Below are 21,154 nucleotides of genomic sequence, written 5' to 3'. Positions count from 1 at the left end.
ATAACCCGCTGGCCCAGCGCCCAATGGCATCCTTGTGTTCATTGACCCCGACTCATGCTGGTAAAGGAAGGCTTGAGGCAACTAGCTGAGAACATGAGCGCACTGTGGGAGCAGAGGGCAGAGGAAAAGGTCTCAGGAAGGCCGGCAAGAAAAAATACAGTGGTGCCTCGCAAGACGAAAAGAATCCGTTCCGTGAGTCTCTTCGTCTAGCGGTTTTTTCGTCTTGCGAAGCAACCCTATTAGTGGATTAGCGGATTAGCGCTATTAGCGGTTTAGCGGCTATTAGCGGCTATTAAAGGCTTAAGGGATTAGCGGATTAGCTGCTAAAAGGCTATTAGCATCTTAGTGCCTTAGAAAAAGGGGGTGGGGAGCGGAAAAAACCCGCAAGAATCGCAAGACATTTTTGTCTTGCGAAGCAAGCCCATAGAGAAATTCGTCCTGCGAAGGGCATTGAAAAACAGAAAACCCTTTCATCTAGCGGGTTTTCCGTCTTGCGAGGCATTCGTCTTGCGGGGCACCACTGTATTGGCTTGGATGGTGTGTTTGCACTCAGTCCCTACTGCTTCTTCTTCCTGCTAAGCAGCAGTGACTCAGAAGCTGACCAGCAACCAGCTGCAAAGGTGCACATGCCGTGTCCTTATTCAAACCTGGCCTCCTTACTGTCAGTAGCTTTCTAGGAGCCTACGATTGCCATTTCAACCTACCTGGTTGTCTTCACCAGTGAAAAGCCAGCCATTCAGTTAGCTATTCTGTTAGGGGGCAGCTGACGAACATGTCCCGTTGTTGCCTTGCTTGCGGCAGCAGAACCCACTGGTGGGAGCAACGCTGTGCATATGACAGGGGAAAGTAGCAGAAGTGGCTCAGTGCAGAGGCGCATGCCGGTCTAGGATCACAGTGAGTGAGGCGGGAAGGAGCATGCCCCATTGAGAGCACCTTGTGGCCTCGTAGGAAGAGGAAAAGAAGTGCCACCATAAGGTATTTATTGTTGTTGATCTACGTGTTTTGCAGAACAAAACTCCTCCTTTAGGGTCGAGTCCAGTCTAAGTTAGTTGCATGTAGACACCAGTGGAACTCATGTAGAAAGTTCGTAATGAGTTAAGGCCTGTTGATAGCAACACTCCCATTGACTCAGTATCTATGGCACTTGCTTCTTAGGATATTCTTATGTGCTTTTGATCTGTTTTTCTCCAAACCATCTTTGAACCAAATTGAGGTAAAGAACAAACTAGCAGCAGCTTAAGCCAGTCATGTGCACATAGCCCCCCACCCGCTAAATCTGCTTATCCTTGTGAATTGCTATCTGGTGCAACTATTTTGTTTCTTTTAAAGTGAATCCTGGCCAGTTATCACAGAGCATAAGCAACTTGGCTTACAAGCCACACTTTAACTTGGGCTAGGTCTACACTGATCTGCTGTCAAAGACTATTAAAAAATTATATAGCAATTATACACCATTTTTGCAGTGCCCTTTGGTGTCACATTTTCATATCACATTTTTAATGTCATAACCGACCAGTGTAGATTCACCCTTGGTTTTTAGTTAGTTTTGCTGTGTTTAGATACTCCTCCAAAACTGTCCCTGGTTATATCTTTTTTGGTAAGGAAGCCATAACTAATAAAGAAATAACATTACAGTGGTACCTCTGGTTACGTACTTAATTCGTTCCGGAGGTCTGTTCTTAACCTGAAACTGTTCTTATCCTGAAGCACCACTTTAGCTAATGGGGCCTCCCGCTGCTTCCGCGCCGCTGGAACATCATTTCTGTTCTCATCCTGAAGCAAAGTTCTTAACCTGAGGTACTATTTCTGGGTTAGTGGAGTCTGTAACCTGAAACGTATGTAACCCGAGGTACCAATGTATAGTTCTAGATTTTATTGGGAATTAAACACTGTTGCCTTCTGTTTGGATCAAACATAGGCAGGCAAGACAGTAATCTGAAGCCACAGAGTCAGCTTCCGTCTGCCCCAAAAGTCCCCCTTAGGTCATCACTCTGTGGACATCGATTGCGATACTCTCCTTGGGACATCTACGGGGACATTTCTTCACAGACAGGCTCTTCCTCAGATATCAGGGTCACTGGCTCATGAAATACTTCTCCTTCCTCACTGAGGAACCTGTTTCTGTAAAGCGTGTTCTCCTTCATGGAGAGCACGTGTTGCAGTGGGGGCCGCCAGGACACTCCAAAGTTGGGGGCGGGCTAATTAACCGTTGGCCACTGATGCGATTGGGGCTTCCCTTGTTGTTGGGAAGAAGTTAATGTTGCCATTTGTTGATTGACAGCCAGAAATACTAAAACTCCTTGCATGAGGCTAGGGCTTCCTCTTTTCGACCGTGCATCGGATTGCCCGTCCCCCCCCCCCCCAGAATAGGGTTGTTCGCTTTGACCTTGCTATGCCTGTCATGGGGTCGTCTGCTTTGGAGCGGGGGCCTGGTAGGAATTTTGTCCATCTGGCTTATTGGCTGGGGCCATTTGGTTTTTGCCTACTGCGTAGCAAATCGTCACAACTTGTAAGGTTCACGGTTAGGCATTGGTTTATGGTTTGGTTGGTTGAGGGGCATGGATTGGCTGTGCCTGCCCCTCTAATGCTGCTGCTGCTGCAAGGGATTCCGTTAAAGGAATTGGGGGCTAACTATTGCTTGTCCACTCTGTCAAGGGGGCTCGGGCCATAGCAATGAGCTCCTGGTTGCATTTGGGGTGAGGGCAGGTTCCCTGCTCCGCGTAACCCCCAAGTGTATTCCCCCATTCTGACTTTCGCATCATGCGGAATGTCAGTCTGTCCCCCATGGTGGGGGCAGATAGTCGCAACCAATGCCTACGCAACCACTCACAAATTTGTATGTTAATAAAGTTGTGGCCAAAATTATGCCAAAAATCTTAAACAAAAATTTCTGTGTGATGTGTGAGTTATTGGGATGGACCTGGGGACCTCGACACGCAACACTCTCAGAACTAGAAACTGGGCTGTTTGGAGGCATGTACTCAGAGAGTGCACATATTCTCTCAGGGTTAGCGTAGGGCTCATTCGCACTTCTGTTTGCCCCATGATTTCTTGGCACAGGTCTGAGAGGTTTTTCTTTTGTCCTGCTGTTTTCCTTGGGAAAATTCATTCTTTACTGCTGAATTAGAACAAAGGTCATTTTGGGTTTCTGCACGGATGAACCCCAAGATTTATTGGACATACCAGGAGCAATCCAATTTGCAACAACGAGTCTAACATAATAATAATAATAATAATAAGCCAAAGGCCAGGCGGAACAACTCTGTCTTACAGGCCCTGCGGAAAGAAATCAGATCCTGCAGGGCCCTGGTCTCATGAGACAGAGCGTTCCACCAGGCTGGAGCCAGTGCTGAAAAGGCCCTGGCTCTGGTTGAGGCTAATCTAACTTCCTTAGGGCCCGGGACCTCTAGGGTGTTGCTATTTATGGACCTTGAGGCTCTCCATGGGGCATACCGGGAGAGGCGGTCCCATAGGTATGAGGGTCCTAGGCCTCTCAACATCATTGGGTAGAAGAACCTGGATCTGTCAGAAGAAATACAGCACATACACCAAAATAGATTTCTTGTAGGTCTTCAGCAGGTCACTCCTCTTCCGATGCTGCAGGAACTAGGGCAGCATGTGGAGGAACAGTATCCAAAACCTGCAGAGGCTTAGAGTCAGTAGTCGCAACCAGAGGTACCACTGTACGGGATACCATAGTCAACAGTTGAAGACAAGTGACCATGGATGCTCTCATGTGCCCTGGCTCAGAGGCAGCATGCCCGAGGTACTATTTCTGGGTTAGCAGAGTCTGTAATCTGAAGCGTCTGTAACGTGAAGCATCTGTAACCCGAGGTACCACTGTAACCTCTTATGATTGTGTAGCTATTTGTCTTGCCATGGTGAAGAGTGCGCTGCAGCACAAAGAACTGTGGTTTCAATTCCAAAACTCTAAATTAGTTTTGATCTCTAGTAGTGATGGTCATAGAAATATTACAGTACTCTATCTAGGCAACCAAACAACGAGCTCTCAGACTTACTTAAACAGGAATATGCACAGACATTTAAGAATTACCAAGAAGACCCCTCCACATTTGCTCCTATTGGTCAAGGTGTCCCTCATGCCTTTGGGTGAGGGTGGTGGGCCATCCACGTTCCTTATTTCTACTGGCAGAGCACTTCAATATGCCCAGGTGCAGTGGAGAATTTCAAACACTAGGCTACATCTGAAGCAGGGCTCTCCATACACCCAAGGGGTGAGATATAAAGGGGAACAATGTTTAGGATTTGTACCCACCCCATAGGCTGGAAGAACTAGAAACCTATGCCCTCAAATTGAGAGCAAAGAGACAGTCACATACATATGTGACACAATAAAGGTAAAGGTACCCCTGCCCGTACGGGCCAGTCTTGACAGACTCTAGGGTTGTGCGCCCATCTCACTCCAAGAGGCCGAGGGCTAGCGCTGTCCGAAGACACCTCTGGGTCACATGGCCAGCGTGACATCGCTGCTCTGGCGAGCCAGAGCCGCACACGGAAACGCTGTTTACCTTCCCGCTAGTAAGCGATCCCTATTTATCTACTTGCACCCGAGAGTGCTTTCGAACTGCTAGGTTGGCAGGCGCTGGGACCGAACAGCGGGAGCGCACCCCGCCGTGGGGATTCGAACCGCCGACCTTTCGATCGGCAAGCCCTAGGCGCTGAGGCTTTAACCCACAGCGCCACCCGCTAAATACCCTAAAACAAACTCTATCTATCTATCTAGATATAAAATTTATATGGAAGGGTGGGACTTCTGATAAAAGGGGTGCTACTTGGAGTGAAAAGTGGGTGGGTACCTGACCCTTTTTGTGTGTGATAAAGGATGGTCCCTTCGAGTCTTCTGCCAGACCTGCAAATAACTTCCATGGAGAGGCTGTAGAATGGTGACATCACCAACATTTTCTGTAGGTTGATGTATGGAAGGAAGATTTCTTGGGAACGCCAACAGAGAACTGAAATGTAGAGAAGCAGTCTATGGGCTTGTCCACGCTGGAGCAAAATGTGGATTTGCACTGGCTGGTGTCCTCACCAATGAATGGGTGTCAATAGGATGCCCTCCCCAACCCAGTGTTGGCCTACAACTTTCCCCGCTTTAAATGTGAGATTTTTTTGATCTCTGGAAAGTGAAACAGTCAGGAACTTTTTTAATTTAAAAATGCATTTAAAGGGGGAAGGTCCTGGACAATACTGGGATGAGGGTCCAGATTTTGCTCTGGTGCAAATAAGCCCTTGATGTAATATTGTAATACAGTGGTGCCTCGCAAGACGAAATTAATTCGTTCCGCGAGTTTTTCGTAGAGCGAGTTTTTTCGTCTTGCGAAGCACCACGGCGGGGAGGGGTGGGGAGAAGCAGGGCAGCTGCCGCAGCCGGTCCTTGGACTCACCCGCGCCTTGTGGACACCGCGCGATGCGCCTGCTGGAGGGCGGCGGGGCTCAGGAGCGCGGCTCCAGCTGCAACGCTGGCTGCTGGTGGCAACGGCTCTCTCAGAGGAGCGCACGAGGGTGGTGGGCAGCGGCGCAAGGCAGCTGGAAGGTCAGCCATCAGCCGGAAGGTCGGAGGGAGCCGGAGGAGTTGTCAGCCGGAAGGTGGGAAGGAGCCGGAGGAGCGGGGAAGCGAGCGTGCGTGCGTGCAGTGACCGTCGCCATGACAGGAGAGGCAGGGCTGTTTCGTCTAGCGAAGCAAGCCCTTAGAAAAATCCGTCTTGCGAAGCACCTCAGAAAATGAAAAACCCTTTCGTCTAGCGGGTTTTTCGTCTTCCGAGGCATTCGTCTTGCAGGGTACCACTGTATTATTCAGCCAGTGGGTATAACTGGGTGAGTGTGAGATGAGGGATTGGGCAAGCAGGGTGCAAAACCCCACTCAGCCAGGAAGCTCAAGGGGTTTCCCTGTGCCAATCATTGCCTCTTAGCCTATCCTACCTCACAGGGTTGTTGCAGGGATTACATGAGGGGGAGAAACATGTGCACCTTTCGCTCCTTGAAGAAAAGGTGGGGTATAAATACAAAATAACTAAAAAATAATGTATAATAAGATAATATTTGCTGAACATCCCTGCTTACTAGCCTTATAAGACTATAGGCACCTGGTGGTCTCCGAAAGCACAGTGTTTGTCCCGGTCACCTGGGCTTTTGTGCTGTCTTGGAGTGTTTTTGCAAATAGGAAACATTCAAGTGGACATTTTTATCAACAGACTATGAGATCAGACTCACACTGTGGGCGTAAGCTCTTTGTGGTTTTGTGGTTCTTGTCGCAGTTTAGGTACAGCAGCGACAACAGCACTTGGTCACAGCACTTGAGCTTTCAGTTGCCGGATTAATTTTGGACTCCTTAATAAAGCCGGATTTTTCAGAATTATGAGAACCAGGTAAGCACTTGCAAATATGTTAAAGAAGGGCAGTGTAGCTTGCTTTCTCAGATATAGAAAACAACCGGAGGCTGGGGGATAGTATGTTTGTTTCAGCATAAAATGTGCAACAAGTGCTCAGAAACTCGGGAGGAAGTGATCATGTTCTCCTGGGTTTCAGAATACAGAGGCAAGGGAAAACTGAGTGTAGCTGGGCACGAACTCTGGACTTTAAGAAGGCCAGTTTCAAAAAGCTGAAGGAGCTACTGGGTGCGTTCCCATGGTCAGAAATACTCAATGAGAAGGGAGTCCAAGAAGGATGGGAGTTTCTAAAAGGAGAAATATTGAAGGCCCGAATGTAGACAATACAATAAGAAAGAAAAGCGGGAGGCATCTGAGGAAACCGGTGTGGCTGCATAAGGAGCTTACAGATGAGCTGAGAGTTAAGAAGGGCATGCATAAGAAAGGGGAAATCACAAAGGAGGATTATACACGAGTAGCAAACAGTTGCAGGGGGAAAGTCAGGCTGGCTAAAGCTCAGAATGAGCTCATGCTTGCAAGAGAGGTTAAAATTAATAATACTATGTCCAACTATGTCCAACTATGTCCAAAATAAGAGGAAAAACAAGCAAGTGGTAGGTCCTCTGCGTGGGGAACACAGAGAAACGCTATTGGGTGACGGAGAAAAGGCAGAACTCCTCAATACCTATTTTGCCTCTGTCTTCACCCGAAAGGAAAGCGACAGAATAAATGATGCAAGGAGGGACCTTCAGCCCAAGATAGGAGAAGGGAACACCAAGTTACTTTAAATGAATGCAAGTTTCTAGAGCCTGATGAGCTGCACCCAAGGGTACTAAAGGAGCTTGCGGGTGTAATTTCAGAGCCTTTGTCTATTATCTTTGAGAATTCTTGGAGAACAGCTGAGGTTCCTACAGACTGGATGCCAGCAAATGTTGTCTTCCCCATCTTCAAAAGGGGGAAAAGGAAAACCAACCAGTGAGCTTGACATTGATACCAGGGAAGTTCCTAGAACAGGTAATTCAACAGTCGGTCTGTGAGCATTTAGAAACGGATATTGTGATTACTAAGACCCAGCATGGGTTTCTCAAAAATAAGTCATTGATATTTTTTTTTAATGGAATTACAAACTTGTGGATGAGGGAAATGCTGTGGACATAGTGTATCTTGATTTCAGTAAGGCTTTTGACAAAGTGCCCCATGATATTCTCGGAAGGAAGCTGGTAAAATGTGGGTTGAACGAGGTAACTGTTAGGTGGATTTGTAGCTGGTTGGCCGAACCCAAAGAGTACTCATTATGGTTCCTCATCATCCTGGAAAAAAGTGGGGTGCCGCAGGGTTCTATCCTGGGCCCATTGTTGTTTATCTTCTTTATAAATGACTATGAAGGAATTGAGGGGATGCTCATCAAATTTGCAGATGACACCAAACTGGGAGGGGTAGCTAATGCTGCAGAAGACAGAATCAGCATACAAAATGGCCTTAACAGATTGGAGAACTGGATGCAAGCTAACAAAATGAATTTCAATAGGGATAAATGAAAGGTTAGGCAGGAAGAACCAGATGCACAAATATAGGATGGGGGGCACCTGGCTTACTGGCAGCACATGTGAAAAGGATCTATCGGCCTCGGCCCAGTATACCTGAAGGAGCATCTCCACCCCCATCGTTCTGCCCGCACGCTGAGGTCCAGCGCTGGAGGGCCTTCTGGTGGTTCCCTCATTGCGAGAAGCAAAGCTACAGGGAACCAGGCAGAGGGCCTTCTCGGAAGTGGCGCCCACCCTGTGGAACGCCCTCCCATCAGATGTCCAAGCGATAAACAACTACCTGACATTCAGAAGACATCTTAAGGCAGCCCTGTTCAGGGAAGTTTTTAATGTGTGACATTTTAGTGTATTTTTGGTCTCTGTGGAAGCCGCCCAGAGTGGCTGGGGAAACCCAGCCAGATGGGCGGGGTACAAATAATAAATTATTATTATTATATTATTATTATTGGTGGACCACAAGATTAACATGAGTCAACAGTACTGCAGCAGCAAAAAAAAGCTAATGCTCTTCTAGGCTGCATCGACAGAAGTATAGTGTCCAGAGCAAGGGACGTAATAGTACCACTCTATTCTGCCTTAGACCACACTGTGTCCAATTCTGGGCAGTTTAGGAAGAATACTGACAAGCTGAAATGTGTGCACAGGAGGGCAATCAAGATGATCAAGTTTCTGGAAACCAAGCCTGATGAGGAGCACTTGAATGAGCTGGGTATGTTTAGCCTGGAAAGAGGAGACTGAGAGGAGATATAATAGCCATCTTCAAACATCTTACGGGCTGTCACATGGAGGAGGCAGCATGCTTGTTTTCTCCTGCTCTGGAGGGTAGGACTCGAACCAATGGCTTCAAGTTGCAAGAAAGGAGATTCCGATGAAACATTCAGAAAAACTTTCTGACACTAAGAGCTGTTCAGCAGTAGGGCAGACTCCCACGAGAGGTGGTGGACTCTCCTTCCTTGGAGGTTTTTAAACAGATGTTGGATGGCCATCTGTCATGGATGCTTTAGCTTAGATTCCTGTATTGCAGGGGGTTGGACTAGATGACCCTCAGGGTCCCTTCCAACTTTAAGATTCTATGATTCTATGAACTGAACCGTTGAAAGACTGTTCTTTTTGTAAAGGAAGGGTAGCTCCTATTTGCCTTAGGCTGCAGTGCTTAGGCTCCAACTTACACTGGAGGAAGCTCCATTGAATTCAGTGGAAGTTACTTTTGAGGAAACATTTAGCATTTTCAAGTAAGTACTGGAATAACTAGTAAGTGACCTTGAACTGAAAATGTTGAAGGTGACTCATCTTCTCTTTTCTGAGGCAGTTGTGTTACTTTCCCAGTATTTGAGGAAGAGTCAGGAAAAGAACAGGACCCAAATTAATTAGTTATATGTTAAGTGAATTAATTAGTGGGCATGCAGTTAATTATGAACCACCATTCACCTGTGGAGTTTTGTTTTTACTATTTGTGTTCAAAAACCATGCAACTGCTTGGTAATTCCTAAATGTCTGTGCATATTCTTGATTACGTAAGTCTGAGAGCTCGTTGTTTGGTTGCCTAGATAGAGTACTGTAATATTTCTAGGACCATCACTACTAGAGATCAAAACTACCGTATTTTTTGCTCTATAAGACTCACTTTTTCCCTCCTAAAAAGTAAGGGGAAATGTGTGTGCGTCTTATGGAATGAATGCTGGCTGCGCAGCTATCCCAGAAGCCAGAACAGCAAGAGGGATTGCTGCTTTCACTGTGCAGCGATCCCTCTTGCTGTTCTGGCTTCTGAGATTCAGAATATTTTTTTCCTTGTTTTCCTCCTCCAAAAACTAAGTGCGTCTTGTGGTCTGGTGCGTCCTATAGAGCAAAAAATACGGTAATTTAGAGTTTTGGAATTGAAACCACAGTTCTTTGTGCTGCAGCACACTCTTCACCGTGGCAAGACAAATAGCTACACAATCATAAGAGGTCACAGTGGTACCTCGGGTTACAGATGCTTCACGTTACAGACGCTTCAGATTACAGACTCTGATAACCCAGAAATAGTACCTCGGGTTAAGAACTTTGCTTCAGGATGAGAACAGAAATTGCGCAGCAGCAGCGGGAGGCCCCATTAGCTAAAGTGGTACCTCAGGTTAAGAACAGTTTCAGGTTAATATAGACCTCCAGACCGAATTAAGTTCTTAACCTGAGGTACCACTGTATTGACCAAAAGGAAATAACAAGCAAGTTGGAGTGCATTTATATATATATATATATAAACTTTATAAGTGGCCAATTTATTTTAAGGAAATTAAATGGGGGGGGGAGCCATTAATCAATAGTGATAGCATTGTGGATGTTTTATTCTGCAATGAAGTCTGGCACACACTGAGAAGTACATGGCAAATGAACAAAACAGGATGGTCTATTTTAAAAAGAAACATGTTACAATCATAGGTATTTGGTGGTTTGTCACTCCTTAAAAGATACTGAAGATGTATGAGATCATTATCAAGGAACACTTAAGACGACAATTGTGGTTTTAAACAACGACAGGTTTGATGAGTTAAAGGACAACGAGTGCTCATCCACACTGAACTTTCACTCCCTGCTTTCCCACTCAGTATCTTGGGAGATTTTTGGGTTTTCTTGTGGAGTGTTCAAGAGTGGCAAAGCGGCAGGGGAAACAGACCAGAAAAGTTCAGACCTGCGTTTTAGAAAGCACAGAGGGAAATTAGTTGAGATGAGGCCTGAGAGGGGAAGGAAGGAAGGAACCAGTTTTAACAAGAAAAATGGCAGAGGCACAAATACAAGATGGGTGACACCTGGCTTGAGAGCAGTACATGTGAAAAGGATCTAGGAGTCTTGGTTGACCACAAACTTGACATGAGCCAACAGTGTGACACGGCAGGGAGGGAGAAAGGTTGTTTTCTGCTGCTCCAGAGAAGCGGACACGGAACAATGGATCCAAACTACAAGAAAGAAGATTCCACCTAAACATTAGGAAGAACTTCCTGACAGTAAGAGCTGTTTGACAGTGGAATTTGCTGCCAAGGAGTGTGGTGGAGTCTCCTTCTTTGGAGGTCTTTAAGCAGAGGCTTGACAACCATATGTCAGGAGTGCTCTGATGGTGTTTCCTGCTTGGCAGGGGATTGGACTCGATGGCCCTTGTGGTCTCTTCCAACTCTATGATTCTATGATTCTATGATTCTAGGTCTAACACAAAAACTAAGACCAAAAAGCTAACACAACAGAGCCTTTCCCAGCTTCATTCCCACTGAACTCAAACCTTGTTTTAACATGCCATTCCCCACTCTGTGATATCCTACTGCTTACTCTACTCAAAACTATGCCATTGTTCAAAATTGCTTTTTTTACTTTCAGTGTCCTTCCATCCCTACTAAATTCAAACCTCTGTCGTTGTTTAAAACTGCCATTTTCTCTCTGCCATCCCCTTAACATTTAGCACAAGTATTATTCAGAAAGGCCTCTCTTATCTTTTTTGCTATGAGCTACCCTGTAGCTGATGAACTTATCTACATTAGTTGACAGCCTTTTTATCTTAAAATCAGCTGGTTGGCCTTCTACGAAGATCTGAAATGGAAGAATAAACTTAACCCTTGGTGGACTATATGAAGGGCAATATAGAATATAGCTCACCACATCTTCAATTAGCGCTGTTCTGCATATGCAAAAATGTTTCTTTACCGGCTGTTAGAAAATCTACTAGCCATCTACTCAGTAGTTTTCCTCCTCCCTGCTTTTTTAAAACCTCTACTGTTGTTTAAAACCACAATTTTCCTCATGTTCTTCCACCTGTGCTTTACTCAAACTTCTGCTGTTGTTTAAAACAGCCACTTGTTTCCTTTCATAGTCTCTCCCTTGTCACTGTGCTCAAGTCTCTCCCTCTTCCATTTCTCACCTGCCTTAGGCAATAGATCAGGGGTCAGCAGAGGAGGCCAGTCCACTGTCCCTCAGACCTTGTATATTTCGAAGGGGGGGAAATGAATTCCTATGCCCCACAAATAACCCAGAGATGCATTTTAAATAAAAGGACACATTCTACTCATGTAAAAACACGCTGATTCCCAGACCATCTGTAGACCGGATTGAGAAGGCGATTGGACCGGATCCAGCCTTAGTTTGCCTACCCATACAATAGATAAAGGATGCAGAGCTCTCAGATATTCCAAAGTAATTTACTCAAACCTCTGCCATTTGCCTCTCAATTCTCTCCATTCCTGCTTTACTTAAACTTCTGCCATTGTTTTAAACAAGGCTTCCTCAACCTCGTCCCTCCAGATGTTTTGAGACTACAATTCCCATCATCCCTGACCACTGGTCCTGCTAGCTAGGGATCATGCGAGTTGTAAGCCAAAAACATATGGAGGGCTGAGGTTGAGGAAGCCTGTTTTAAACCATCACTTTCTCCCCCTCCTTTCTCACTCCAGTGCCATGGCCACTGCTGTTGTAGAGCCTGCCTTGCTCAACTCTCCTGCCCTGACTCCATACAAATCCAAGATTGTGATGAGGCACTATCTATCCTTCAGTGGGGGCTGTTATCTAACTTACAAGTAATAAAGATAATTCATTATAACAGAGGTTTTCAACCTTTTTGAGTCCACGGCTCCCTTGACCAACTACATTCTTTTTGTGGCACCCTGTGGGGCTCAAGAGCCCAGTTATGTCACCCCTTGCCTGCAGAGCTGGCAGCCTCTCACTCTTTCTTGAACACCCTCCTTTGTAGAGTGTTCCCCCAGCCTCTTCTCTTCTCCTGTCTCCTTGGGAGTCCTCCGGGCAGCCACTGCTGCCACCCCTGGTCTCTGAGCTGCTCCAAAGAGAGGTGCCTCTTCACACTGCCCCACAGGGGCCTGGGGCTTGTCTGTCCATTCCCAGCATCAAGGGCTGGTGGACTGTCTGGCTGGGCTCCCTCACCCACTTGCCTGCTTGCTCCAATGCCACCTCAGCTCCTGGCAACCAGCACCCCCTGGCCAGCCCCAGAGGCACCACTCGCCCGGGGAGCTTGCAGCCAGGGCTGCTGCAACAAACAGCAGTGGAAGCCTTTTGGAGGCAGAGATGTGAGAGGACATCAGAGGAGGGAGGGAAGGGGAAAGGGACAGTGTTGCCCTTAGCACCCCTGACCATCATTCAAGGCACCCCAGGGTGCCAAGGCACACTGCTTGAAAACTACTGCATTATATTATATTAAAAGAATGTAGGAAGATATAGAATCAGGACTGGCCCTACATCAACATCTCCCATACAGTTTAAAAATAAAACAAAAGAAGCAAATAATATTCAAATAAAACATAGAGCCCTACCAGCTTAAATACCCATATTTAACAATTTAAAATATTTGGGCCTGAAAAATATTTGATATAAAATAACATGCATGGCATCCCGTTAACTTTTATAAACCTTTTTTTTTTTTTTGCTTCCAGTTTTGACACCCTTGTAATAACAGGCAGGTGGTTGTGTGAAGGATACAAACCTGCTGTATTGATTACGTAGGGTAATCTAACAGATAAATGGTATTTTCATTTATTTCACCCGAACCACAGACTTTTATCTAGCATAATAGGACTTAAACCTCCCTTCCAGTTCAGCAGATAGCATGCACTGAAATCAGAGGGCTGTGAATGCTTTACTTAAAAGGGGAACTGAGAGTGATACTGAGTCCCATCCACACACACCCTTTTTGACAAAATCAGCTTCAGAATGCAGGAAATACTTGAGCTTAGCCATAAACATCGTATTGTCTCAAGATTCAGAAGTCAGTGAAGTGGAGCGCTCTTTAAAGTGCTTGTTCAGTGCTGTGCTCTTTCTCTTCTTCTTCAGAATTAGACAATACTTTTGCCCATAAAAAGAAAGAAATAGTGCAATTGTGCTTGGTCTCCATGTTTTTCAGAACAAAGCTCCATCTTCAGGGTTGAGTCCAGTCACACCTTAGATACCATGGGAACATACCCTCCGACATTTCTCTGATGAAAATAAAGACTTCTCTAGTCTTTGCTAAATTAGTATCTTGAAACTGAAATTTATTTATGAGTTGTAGCAACAAAATGAACCTGTTCAGCAGTGTAAGATTGCACTAAGAATTTTTCAACCATTTCTGTATGATATTTCACTCTCAGTTCAGAAGAATAAGAGTGTCCAGTATACTGAACAGAATAAGAAATGAGAACATTTTGCATTTGACTATGAAGTATAATTCAAACAGGAACAAGCTCCTGTTGCTCGGTCCCTGCTCCTGCCAACCTAGCAGTTCGAAAGAATGTCAAAGTGCAAGTAGATAAATAGGTACCGCTCCGGCGGGAAGGTAAATGGCATTTCCGTGTGCTGCTCTGGTTTCACCAGAAGCAGCTTAGTCATCCTGGCCACATGACCCAGAAGCTGTCTGTGGACAAACAGTGGCTCCCTCGACCTATAGAGCGAGATGAGCGCCACAACCCCAGAGTCGGTCATGACTGGACCTAATGGTCAGGGATACCTTTACCTTTTATGAAGTATAATTGAAACAGTAATATTAAGATGCAGATTACATCATGGCTTACCAGTGTTATGCCCAGTGCTTTTTTTCCTAAAAAAATGTTTAGGGGTACTCTCATTTTCATACTCATATTGAAATACTGCCCCTCAGTGAGGCCAAACTTAGATTCACAAAATGTTTAGGGCTATGCGTACCCCCAGGAAAAATGCACCGGGGACATCCCATTCCATAATGATAATTTTACCATTTGTACCCCACACTGGGTGGTTTCCAACATATATAAAAACATAATAAAACATTAAACATTTAAAAAAGCTTCCCTATACAGGATTGCCTTCAGGCGGCTCAGGGGTCGGATAATGCCATACCCTCCAACGCTTCTCCGATGAAAATAGGGACATCCTAAGGAAAAGTGGGACATTCCGAGATCATATCAGAAACCAGGATGCCTACTCTAAATCAGGCACGTCCCTGGAATATTGGGTCACTTGGAGGGTCTGTGGTAATAAATGTAGAATGCGTAAAGTCCCATTTATTTAAATTTGAACTCATTTCAATAAACGTGGACTGGATTCACTCCAGTGGAAGGATAGTTCTACAGTCTCTCTGGCTGTTCAGATGCTTCCTTGAGAAGCAGTGCACACAAGGCATTGCCACAATTCATATCTATATTTTATTATCTATCCTTTTGGTTCTTATAAAATATTGTGTTTTGATGCGTCCCCCCAAAAAACTCCCCGACTTTCATCCAAATTGAGATAAATAGCCATAAACTGCATTTAATTAAACTAGTCATGTGTACGCAGCAACCCCCCTCTCTTACACACACACACAAACACACACATATACACACCACCCACTGAAAATGATTTATAGTCAAGGAGGAGCAAGCAAAGTCAGGCCTGCTTATTTCCCCGCAAGTGTTCTAATGGTATCCTTAGCAACAGCAAATTTTTATACCTGCCATTCACTCTTTCCTGAATGATTGTGTCATTATGATTAGATCAGAATCTTTAAAAATTATTTAAGAGCATGATAACACCAACTGCTGTATCAGATGCTTGATGAAAAGCATTGTCTGGTGAGAATCTAATAATATTTGATAGATATGAGCCAGCAAAAATCAGAAGAGATAATATTAGGCTCGTGACAGCTGGTTAGAAATGTGCAGCTGTTAAAAATAAACTTCCCTTCTGAAATTATCACCACCCAGATCGTGTGAGCTGGCACTAAGTGCAGATGATTCAGTCTGCCCAGGGTCTCCGCGGTCAAGGCTCAGTGTCAATTCAGAATGCCAGTTTATACGAAAGGGCAGGATGATCACTGGCCTTCAAAACGCATGTGTGCTCACACTGCCAAGAGTCTTGTTAAGTTCCTTTGTAGGAGAGAAAAAAGCACACTGTTCATTTCAGTCACTTTCACCTTAGTCACTTTCAAGGAATTGTTGGGCAAGATCTGGCCTCTCTGATTCAATTAAAGTCCTGAAAATCTGTGCTTTCATTTTAAAGAAATGTTGGGAGCTGATGATTAAAGAGGAACACCTGAATGCAGGCACAGTTAAAGTACCGGTATATCCTGCCAGCTGAGATTTCACTGCTTACATCTGAAAAAGTAGGCTTTATTCTTGATAAATACATCGGCAGGCTTTAAGGCACCACTTAACTCCCCCATTAAGGTAGTCCAATTTATGTAGCCCCAAAGCTATTAATAAACATAGTTGGTACAACTGAGCACCTTCTACCCGCCTGTGACTATTTCAGTGTTATGCAGAGATGCTGAATACAAAAAGTACATCTCTTGCTGCTTAGATAGTTACTGATGCACTGCCAAAGAGCACTGATCTGCACTGGCATCTGGTGTGGGCAATTTCTGCCCTGTGGGGTTCTGATTATTTTAACAAAGGCAGGGTAGCAGTCTAGCCTGGAACGATATTGTTGTACATGACCCCAATCTCTGAGAGACGCCATGGGTTCTAGGTGCTCACGCAGGGTCTGTATTTCCTTTTGGAAATGAGGCACAGCAGAGACTGTGGTGTCTTTAGGATAAATGGTTTATTTACACATATATATACAACCTGAGCCTACGATGGAGAGTTCACAGCCTCAAAAGGGTCTTGTTTCTCCCATAGCTGCAGCCTCTGATTCAAAGAGAAATCCACCTTTGCTCCCTCCCTTTGCTTTCTGCTTTCTTGCCCGGTGCAGTCACTATTTCCAGCTCATATAATTCCCTAACCTCCCCACTCTAAACTCTGGCTTTGTCTGTTTATTTGATGCTTTGGTATTGACCCCATCACCCCAGGACTCAAGAGGAAACTAGTCTGGCTTAGTTAGTTTTTAACACTTGCTAAACTGAGTGATTAAAGTAGTCTGTCGCACAGCTTAACACCCCAAGGCTTGATTAAATTCTAACACTTACTAAATCCAGGGATTATAGGAGTCTAGCACCCACAAACATTATTTATACAAATGTGGATGAGAGCTTCTCTGGGCAATAAGTGGCGTTGCTGCAGAACAAGTTCCCTTCTTGTGGGCAATGAAACCGCTGGGCTGATGGTGCATCTCTATCTCTTTCTCTCACAGTTTCCTCTTTGTTCCGCTGAGCTCCTTGTGGAATAGATAGGCAGCCTATAGATCTTGGAGTTATCCCTGCCATCTGTACACCTGTAACTTCAGCAAAATGCTTACGCAAGTCCCTAGTTGCACACTGAATCTTGTGGTTTGATTTTCATTTTACTTCTTTTTAGCTGGTCTGCTGTCCCTATCCCTTTTTAAACATACCAAATTGTGGTCCATGCTTGTAAAAGCCGCATGAAATAAGAGGATGTGAATAGCATAAGGTGGTGCGCTGAGGAAATTATTGCACACTTCCTTTCAAAGTCAACATTCTTCATGGTAAGCAGACTTAGAAAGAGGCCATTTCCTGAAGGCAAAACACATTTATACAGTATTGCAGACCAACAGACTTCTGGGGATTAGATATGTACATAGCATTAAACACCCGTATTGATTGATTGTCCCCGAGCCCTCAAGTCCAAATGCGGCACACCGCAATAAAATACAAGAACATGGAAATATACTTACCTAAAACTGCATCACATATTTTGTCTTTAGTTTAAGATGGTTATAGAGTGTAGACCACTGAGTACTGGAAACAAAAGAAGCACACAGTTTGAAAACACGGACGTCTTCAGGTGTTGAGCATCTGAGACCAAAAAGCGCTCCTAGCTGTTTATTATGCAGTTAGCAGCATTGCTTCTCAGCTCTGACCCTTTCTGTTCACAGTGTGATCTAGGCACACCTTGGCATCCTGTTCCTCATCTTGGTCCTGCTAACTATCAAGCTCCTCCAACTTGGACCATTCAGTTTGACCAGTGATGGACTGAGCCAGCACAGCAAGAAATGCTTTCATCCCTGGTTAGTACTTCCTATCTCTTTGTGCATGGTTAGGCCTCGGCCTCCGAAAAGTTGCCGTCTACAATGGAGCCTTCATTATCTCTTAGATTTAAGAACATAAGACGGCTAAGGGAGCTGGGCATGTTTAGCCTGGAGAAGAGGAGGTTAAGGGGTGATATGATAGCCATGTTCAAATATATAAAAGGATGTCATACAGAGGAGGGAGAAAGGTTGTTTTCTGCTGCTCCAGAGAAGCGGACACGGAGCAATGGATCCAAGCTACAAGAAAGAAGATTCCACCTAAACATTAGGAAGAACTTCCTGATAGTAAGAGCTGTTTGACAGTGGAATTTGCTGCCAAGGAGTGTGGTGGAGTCTCCTTCTTTGGAGGTCTTTAAGCAGAGGCTTGACAACCATATGTCAGGAGTGCTCTGATGGTGTTTCCTGCTTGGCAGGGGGTTGGACTTGATGACCCTTGTGGTCTCTTCCAACTCTATGATTCTATGATTCTATGATTCTAAGAAGAGCCTGCTGGGTCAGACCAATGGCATCTATCTAATCCGGCATTCTGGTCAACCAGATGTGTGTGGGATCTGCATAGAAGGCATGTATAGAGAGCACGGGACCCACACCCTACATGTTCCGGCATGTGATGGCCCTGTAGACTCCACCCCCAGCTTTCTTGCATTTTGCTGGAAGGTCTGAAGGAGGCTTTTAAACACAAACACACTTACAAATCTCCCCACAATTTGGAACCTTCCAGGATCCAGGGCCCTGATCACAAAGAGGATCCTGTGTGCTCTCAGCCAGACAGACTAATAGTTCCTTCTTGCTCAGCCCCAGAAGGTTTAGGCTGGCATACACAGCCCCACACATAAAGTGCTTTATCACATCCTGTGTTCTTTGAATGCCTGCAGAGCACGTACCTGGAAGCAGTTTGAGACTTTTAAAACGTAAGACTTCCCCCCAAAGGGTCAGTTATGAGGGGAAATAACACTTGCCAAATATACCTTAAGCAGCATGTAGAGGACTCCAAATATGTTTTAGTAGAAGCAAACAAAGAAAATACTTTCTGTGTTTAGGGTGAAACTTTCAAAATTCTAGAGGAAGCAGAGTGTGTTATGGGGTGAGCTCTATTGCATAAAATAATAATTACCCATTTTGAAAACTTCATGTATTCATTGATGCCCATGGTGAGGTCTCTTTATTTTATTGAATCAGTGTCATGCAAAAATTTCACCTCAGAGAGAGGTGTTCTTTCCATGAGGAAGCATGCATAGAGATAAATTTCTTCATGACTTATCTCACGTAAGCCTGCATTTAAACAGAAGAAAGTGATTAGTCTTTTTTTCATGTGAGTCTCAAAAGATAAGTTTGTGTTCTTTTTTTAAAAAAAATAAATTTTTATTAGATTTTTCCACCATAATAACACAAACCACAAAGCAGATTAATACACAAAAACAGAAAAGGAAAAAGAGAAGAAGAGAGAGGGGAAAAAAGAAAAAAAAGGGAGGCGGAAAAAGGGGGGAACAATAAACAAATAGACAATAATAACAAACTTAATTCTTCACAAATCCAACTTTTTAAACATCTTGATTGACTTCCTCAAATTCCTCCCTTCTGAGTTTCCTTGTAATTTAAAAGTAACAGCTTTCCAATATCATTATTAAACTAAAACAATTTCCAATTATAGTCATCTTATTCACTTTTCTTGACATTCTGAATCCCATTTATTTAATTATAACTTAATTTGTCATAGGCCTATTTGTTTCTTTCAAGTAATTTCTATTTTTTTATATTACAATATTTGTTCAAATAGTCCTTGAATTTCCTCCAGTCCTCTTGAAACTCCTCTTCTTTCTGGTTGCGGATTCTTCCAGTCAGGTCAGCTAGCTCCGAAAAATCCATCATCTTCATCTGCCAATCTTCCACTGTTGGTAGTTCTTGTGTTTTCCAATTTTTAGCAAGTAATATTCGAGTGGCCGTTGTGGCATACAAAAATAATTTAACATCTTTCTTGGGCAATTCTACGCCTCTGGTTTCTTAATAAATGTATATTTCAACATTTTTTTCAGTTCACTATAAATTTGTGTTCTGGTTGCTTTCATGTTCAACCACACCACAGGTAGCCATAAAGAGTTATCTCTAGTACTTTGTCCAAAAGATTCTGCTTCCAACATGTGCCTTGGAAACTTTAATGAAATTGGTTTCTTTCTTTCTTTTTGTTTCCCCACTCCCCAACAGGCTGTGATAAAAGAAGATTCTAGAAGCATGGATAGACGGAAAGAGTTACTTCCTAGCTCAACGTCAGAGCCTCAACTGAACTTCAACTCAATAGATTCTGCTCATATCGCCTTGATCACAATATACACGGCGGTGTTTATCGGAGGTGTGTGTGGAGTCATCAAAATGTCCTTTTTGCTACTGAAAATGAATGCTTTATCGGTGACTACAACAGCCATCATAAACTTAGTGGTAGTCCACAGTCTCTTCCTTGTGACTGTGCCGTTTCGCGTGTATTACTACGCCACCAAAAAATGGCTCTTTGGAACAATCTTTTGCAAAGTTGTGAGCGGAATGCTACACTTCCACATGTACCTCACTTTCCTGTTCTATATGATTTTCTTGGTAATCAGGTGCCTTATCTTTTTTCAGTGGAAGGACAAAGTGGAATTCTATAGGAATTTGCATGCTGTCGCAACCAGCATAGCTGTGTGGATTCTGGCTATTGTTATTGTGGTGCCAGTACTATTTTGCTGGTATGGGAAAACGGGGGTTTATGCAAATGTGACGTGTTTTGAATTTCAGCAGGAGTTCAACAGTGACCCAGTGAAAGCAGTCAACTACATTGTAATTGCTGTAATGGTCGCAATAATTTGCACCCTCTTGGGCTTACAAGTGTTCATGATTCGAAAGGTGGTGAAAACCCTTTCAGGATCCCTTTGGTCATATCAAGAGTTTCAGGCGCAGCTGAAAAGCTTGTTCTTTATAGGGATCTTAATGTTTTGCTTCCTCCCTAGTCACTTTTTCCGGATTTATTTCATTCAGCATGCGGATGACAAGCGACTGAATTCTGTCAATGAAATCTGCTTGAGCATAACTGCCATCAGCTGCCTTGATCTGTTTTTGTTTGTGATAACTGGAAGTAAAACCCTGAGGCAAAAAATCAGTGGACTTTCATGCTGCTGAAACTTTGCATTCGTATGTAAGAAAGTCTTGGCGACAAGGTCAGCTGGGTAGATGAAAGATATATGACTTAAAGTTTCTCAGAATAAAAATTTATAAATTATGGGTTGCGTCTGACGGCTATGTAAGCAAAGGCAGATTGTAAACCCAGTCTACCCTGCCAACCTCTGGCCAGGCTCCCTAACGCTCCCTGTA

General features: G+C 44.3%; 1 protein-coding gene across 5 annotated transcripts; it reads left to right on the top strand.

The window, feature by feature from the left end:
* Nucleotides 1-931: 931 nt before the first annotated feature.
* GPR141 (G protein-coupled receptor 141) lies at nt 932-21,064 on the top strand. 5 transcript variants are annotated; one of them, XM_083407115.1, is made up of 4 exons: nt 6,114-6,386; nt 7,247-7,400; nt 17,663-17,794; nt 20,018-21,064. In XM_083407115.1, the coding sequence occupies exons 3-4, from the start codon at nt 17,780-17,782 to the stop codon at nt 20,960-20,962; spliced, it is 960 nt and encodes a 319-aa protein (XP_083263241.1). In that variant the 5' UTR covers nt 6,114-6,386; nt 7,247-7,400; nt 17,663-17,779; the 3' UTR covers nt 20,963-21,064. The 5 variants fall into 5 exon arrangements, with proteins under 5 accessions (XP_083263243.1, XP_083263244.1, XP_083263241.1 ...); XM_083407117.1 differs by lacking the exons at nt 6,114-6,386; nt 7,247-7,400 and adding an exon at nt 932-975; XM_083407114.1 differs by lacking the exon at nt 7,247-7,400 and having other exon boundaries at nt 6,115-6,386.
* The last annotated feature ends 90 nt before the right edge of the window (nt 21,065-21,154 follow it).

This window comes from Podarcis tiliguerta (genome assembly GCF_965153285.1).
Source record: "Podarcis tiliguerta genome assembly, chromosome: 12".
NCBI classification, from domain to species: Eukaryota; Metazoa; Chordata; class Lepidosauria; order Squamata; family Lacertidae; genus Podarcis; species Podarcis tiliguerta.
The sequence above is the reverse complement of the archived record's forward strand: the minus strand, read 5'-3'. Positions and strand labels throughout refer to the sequence as shown.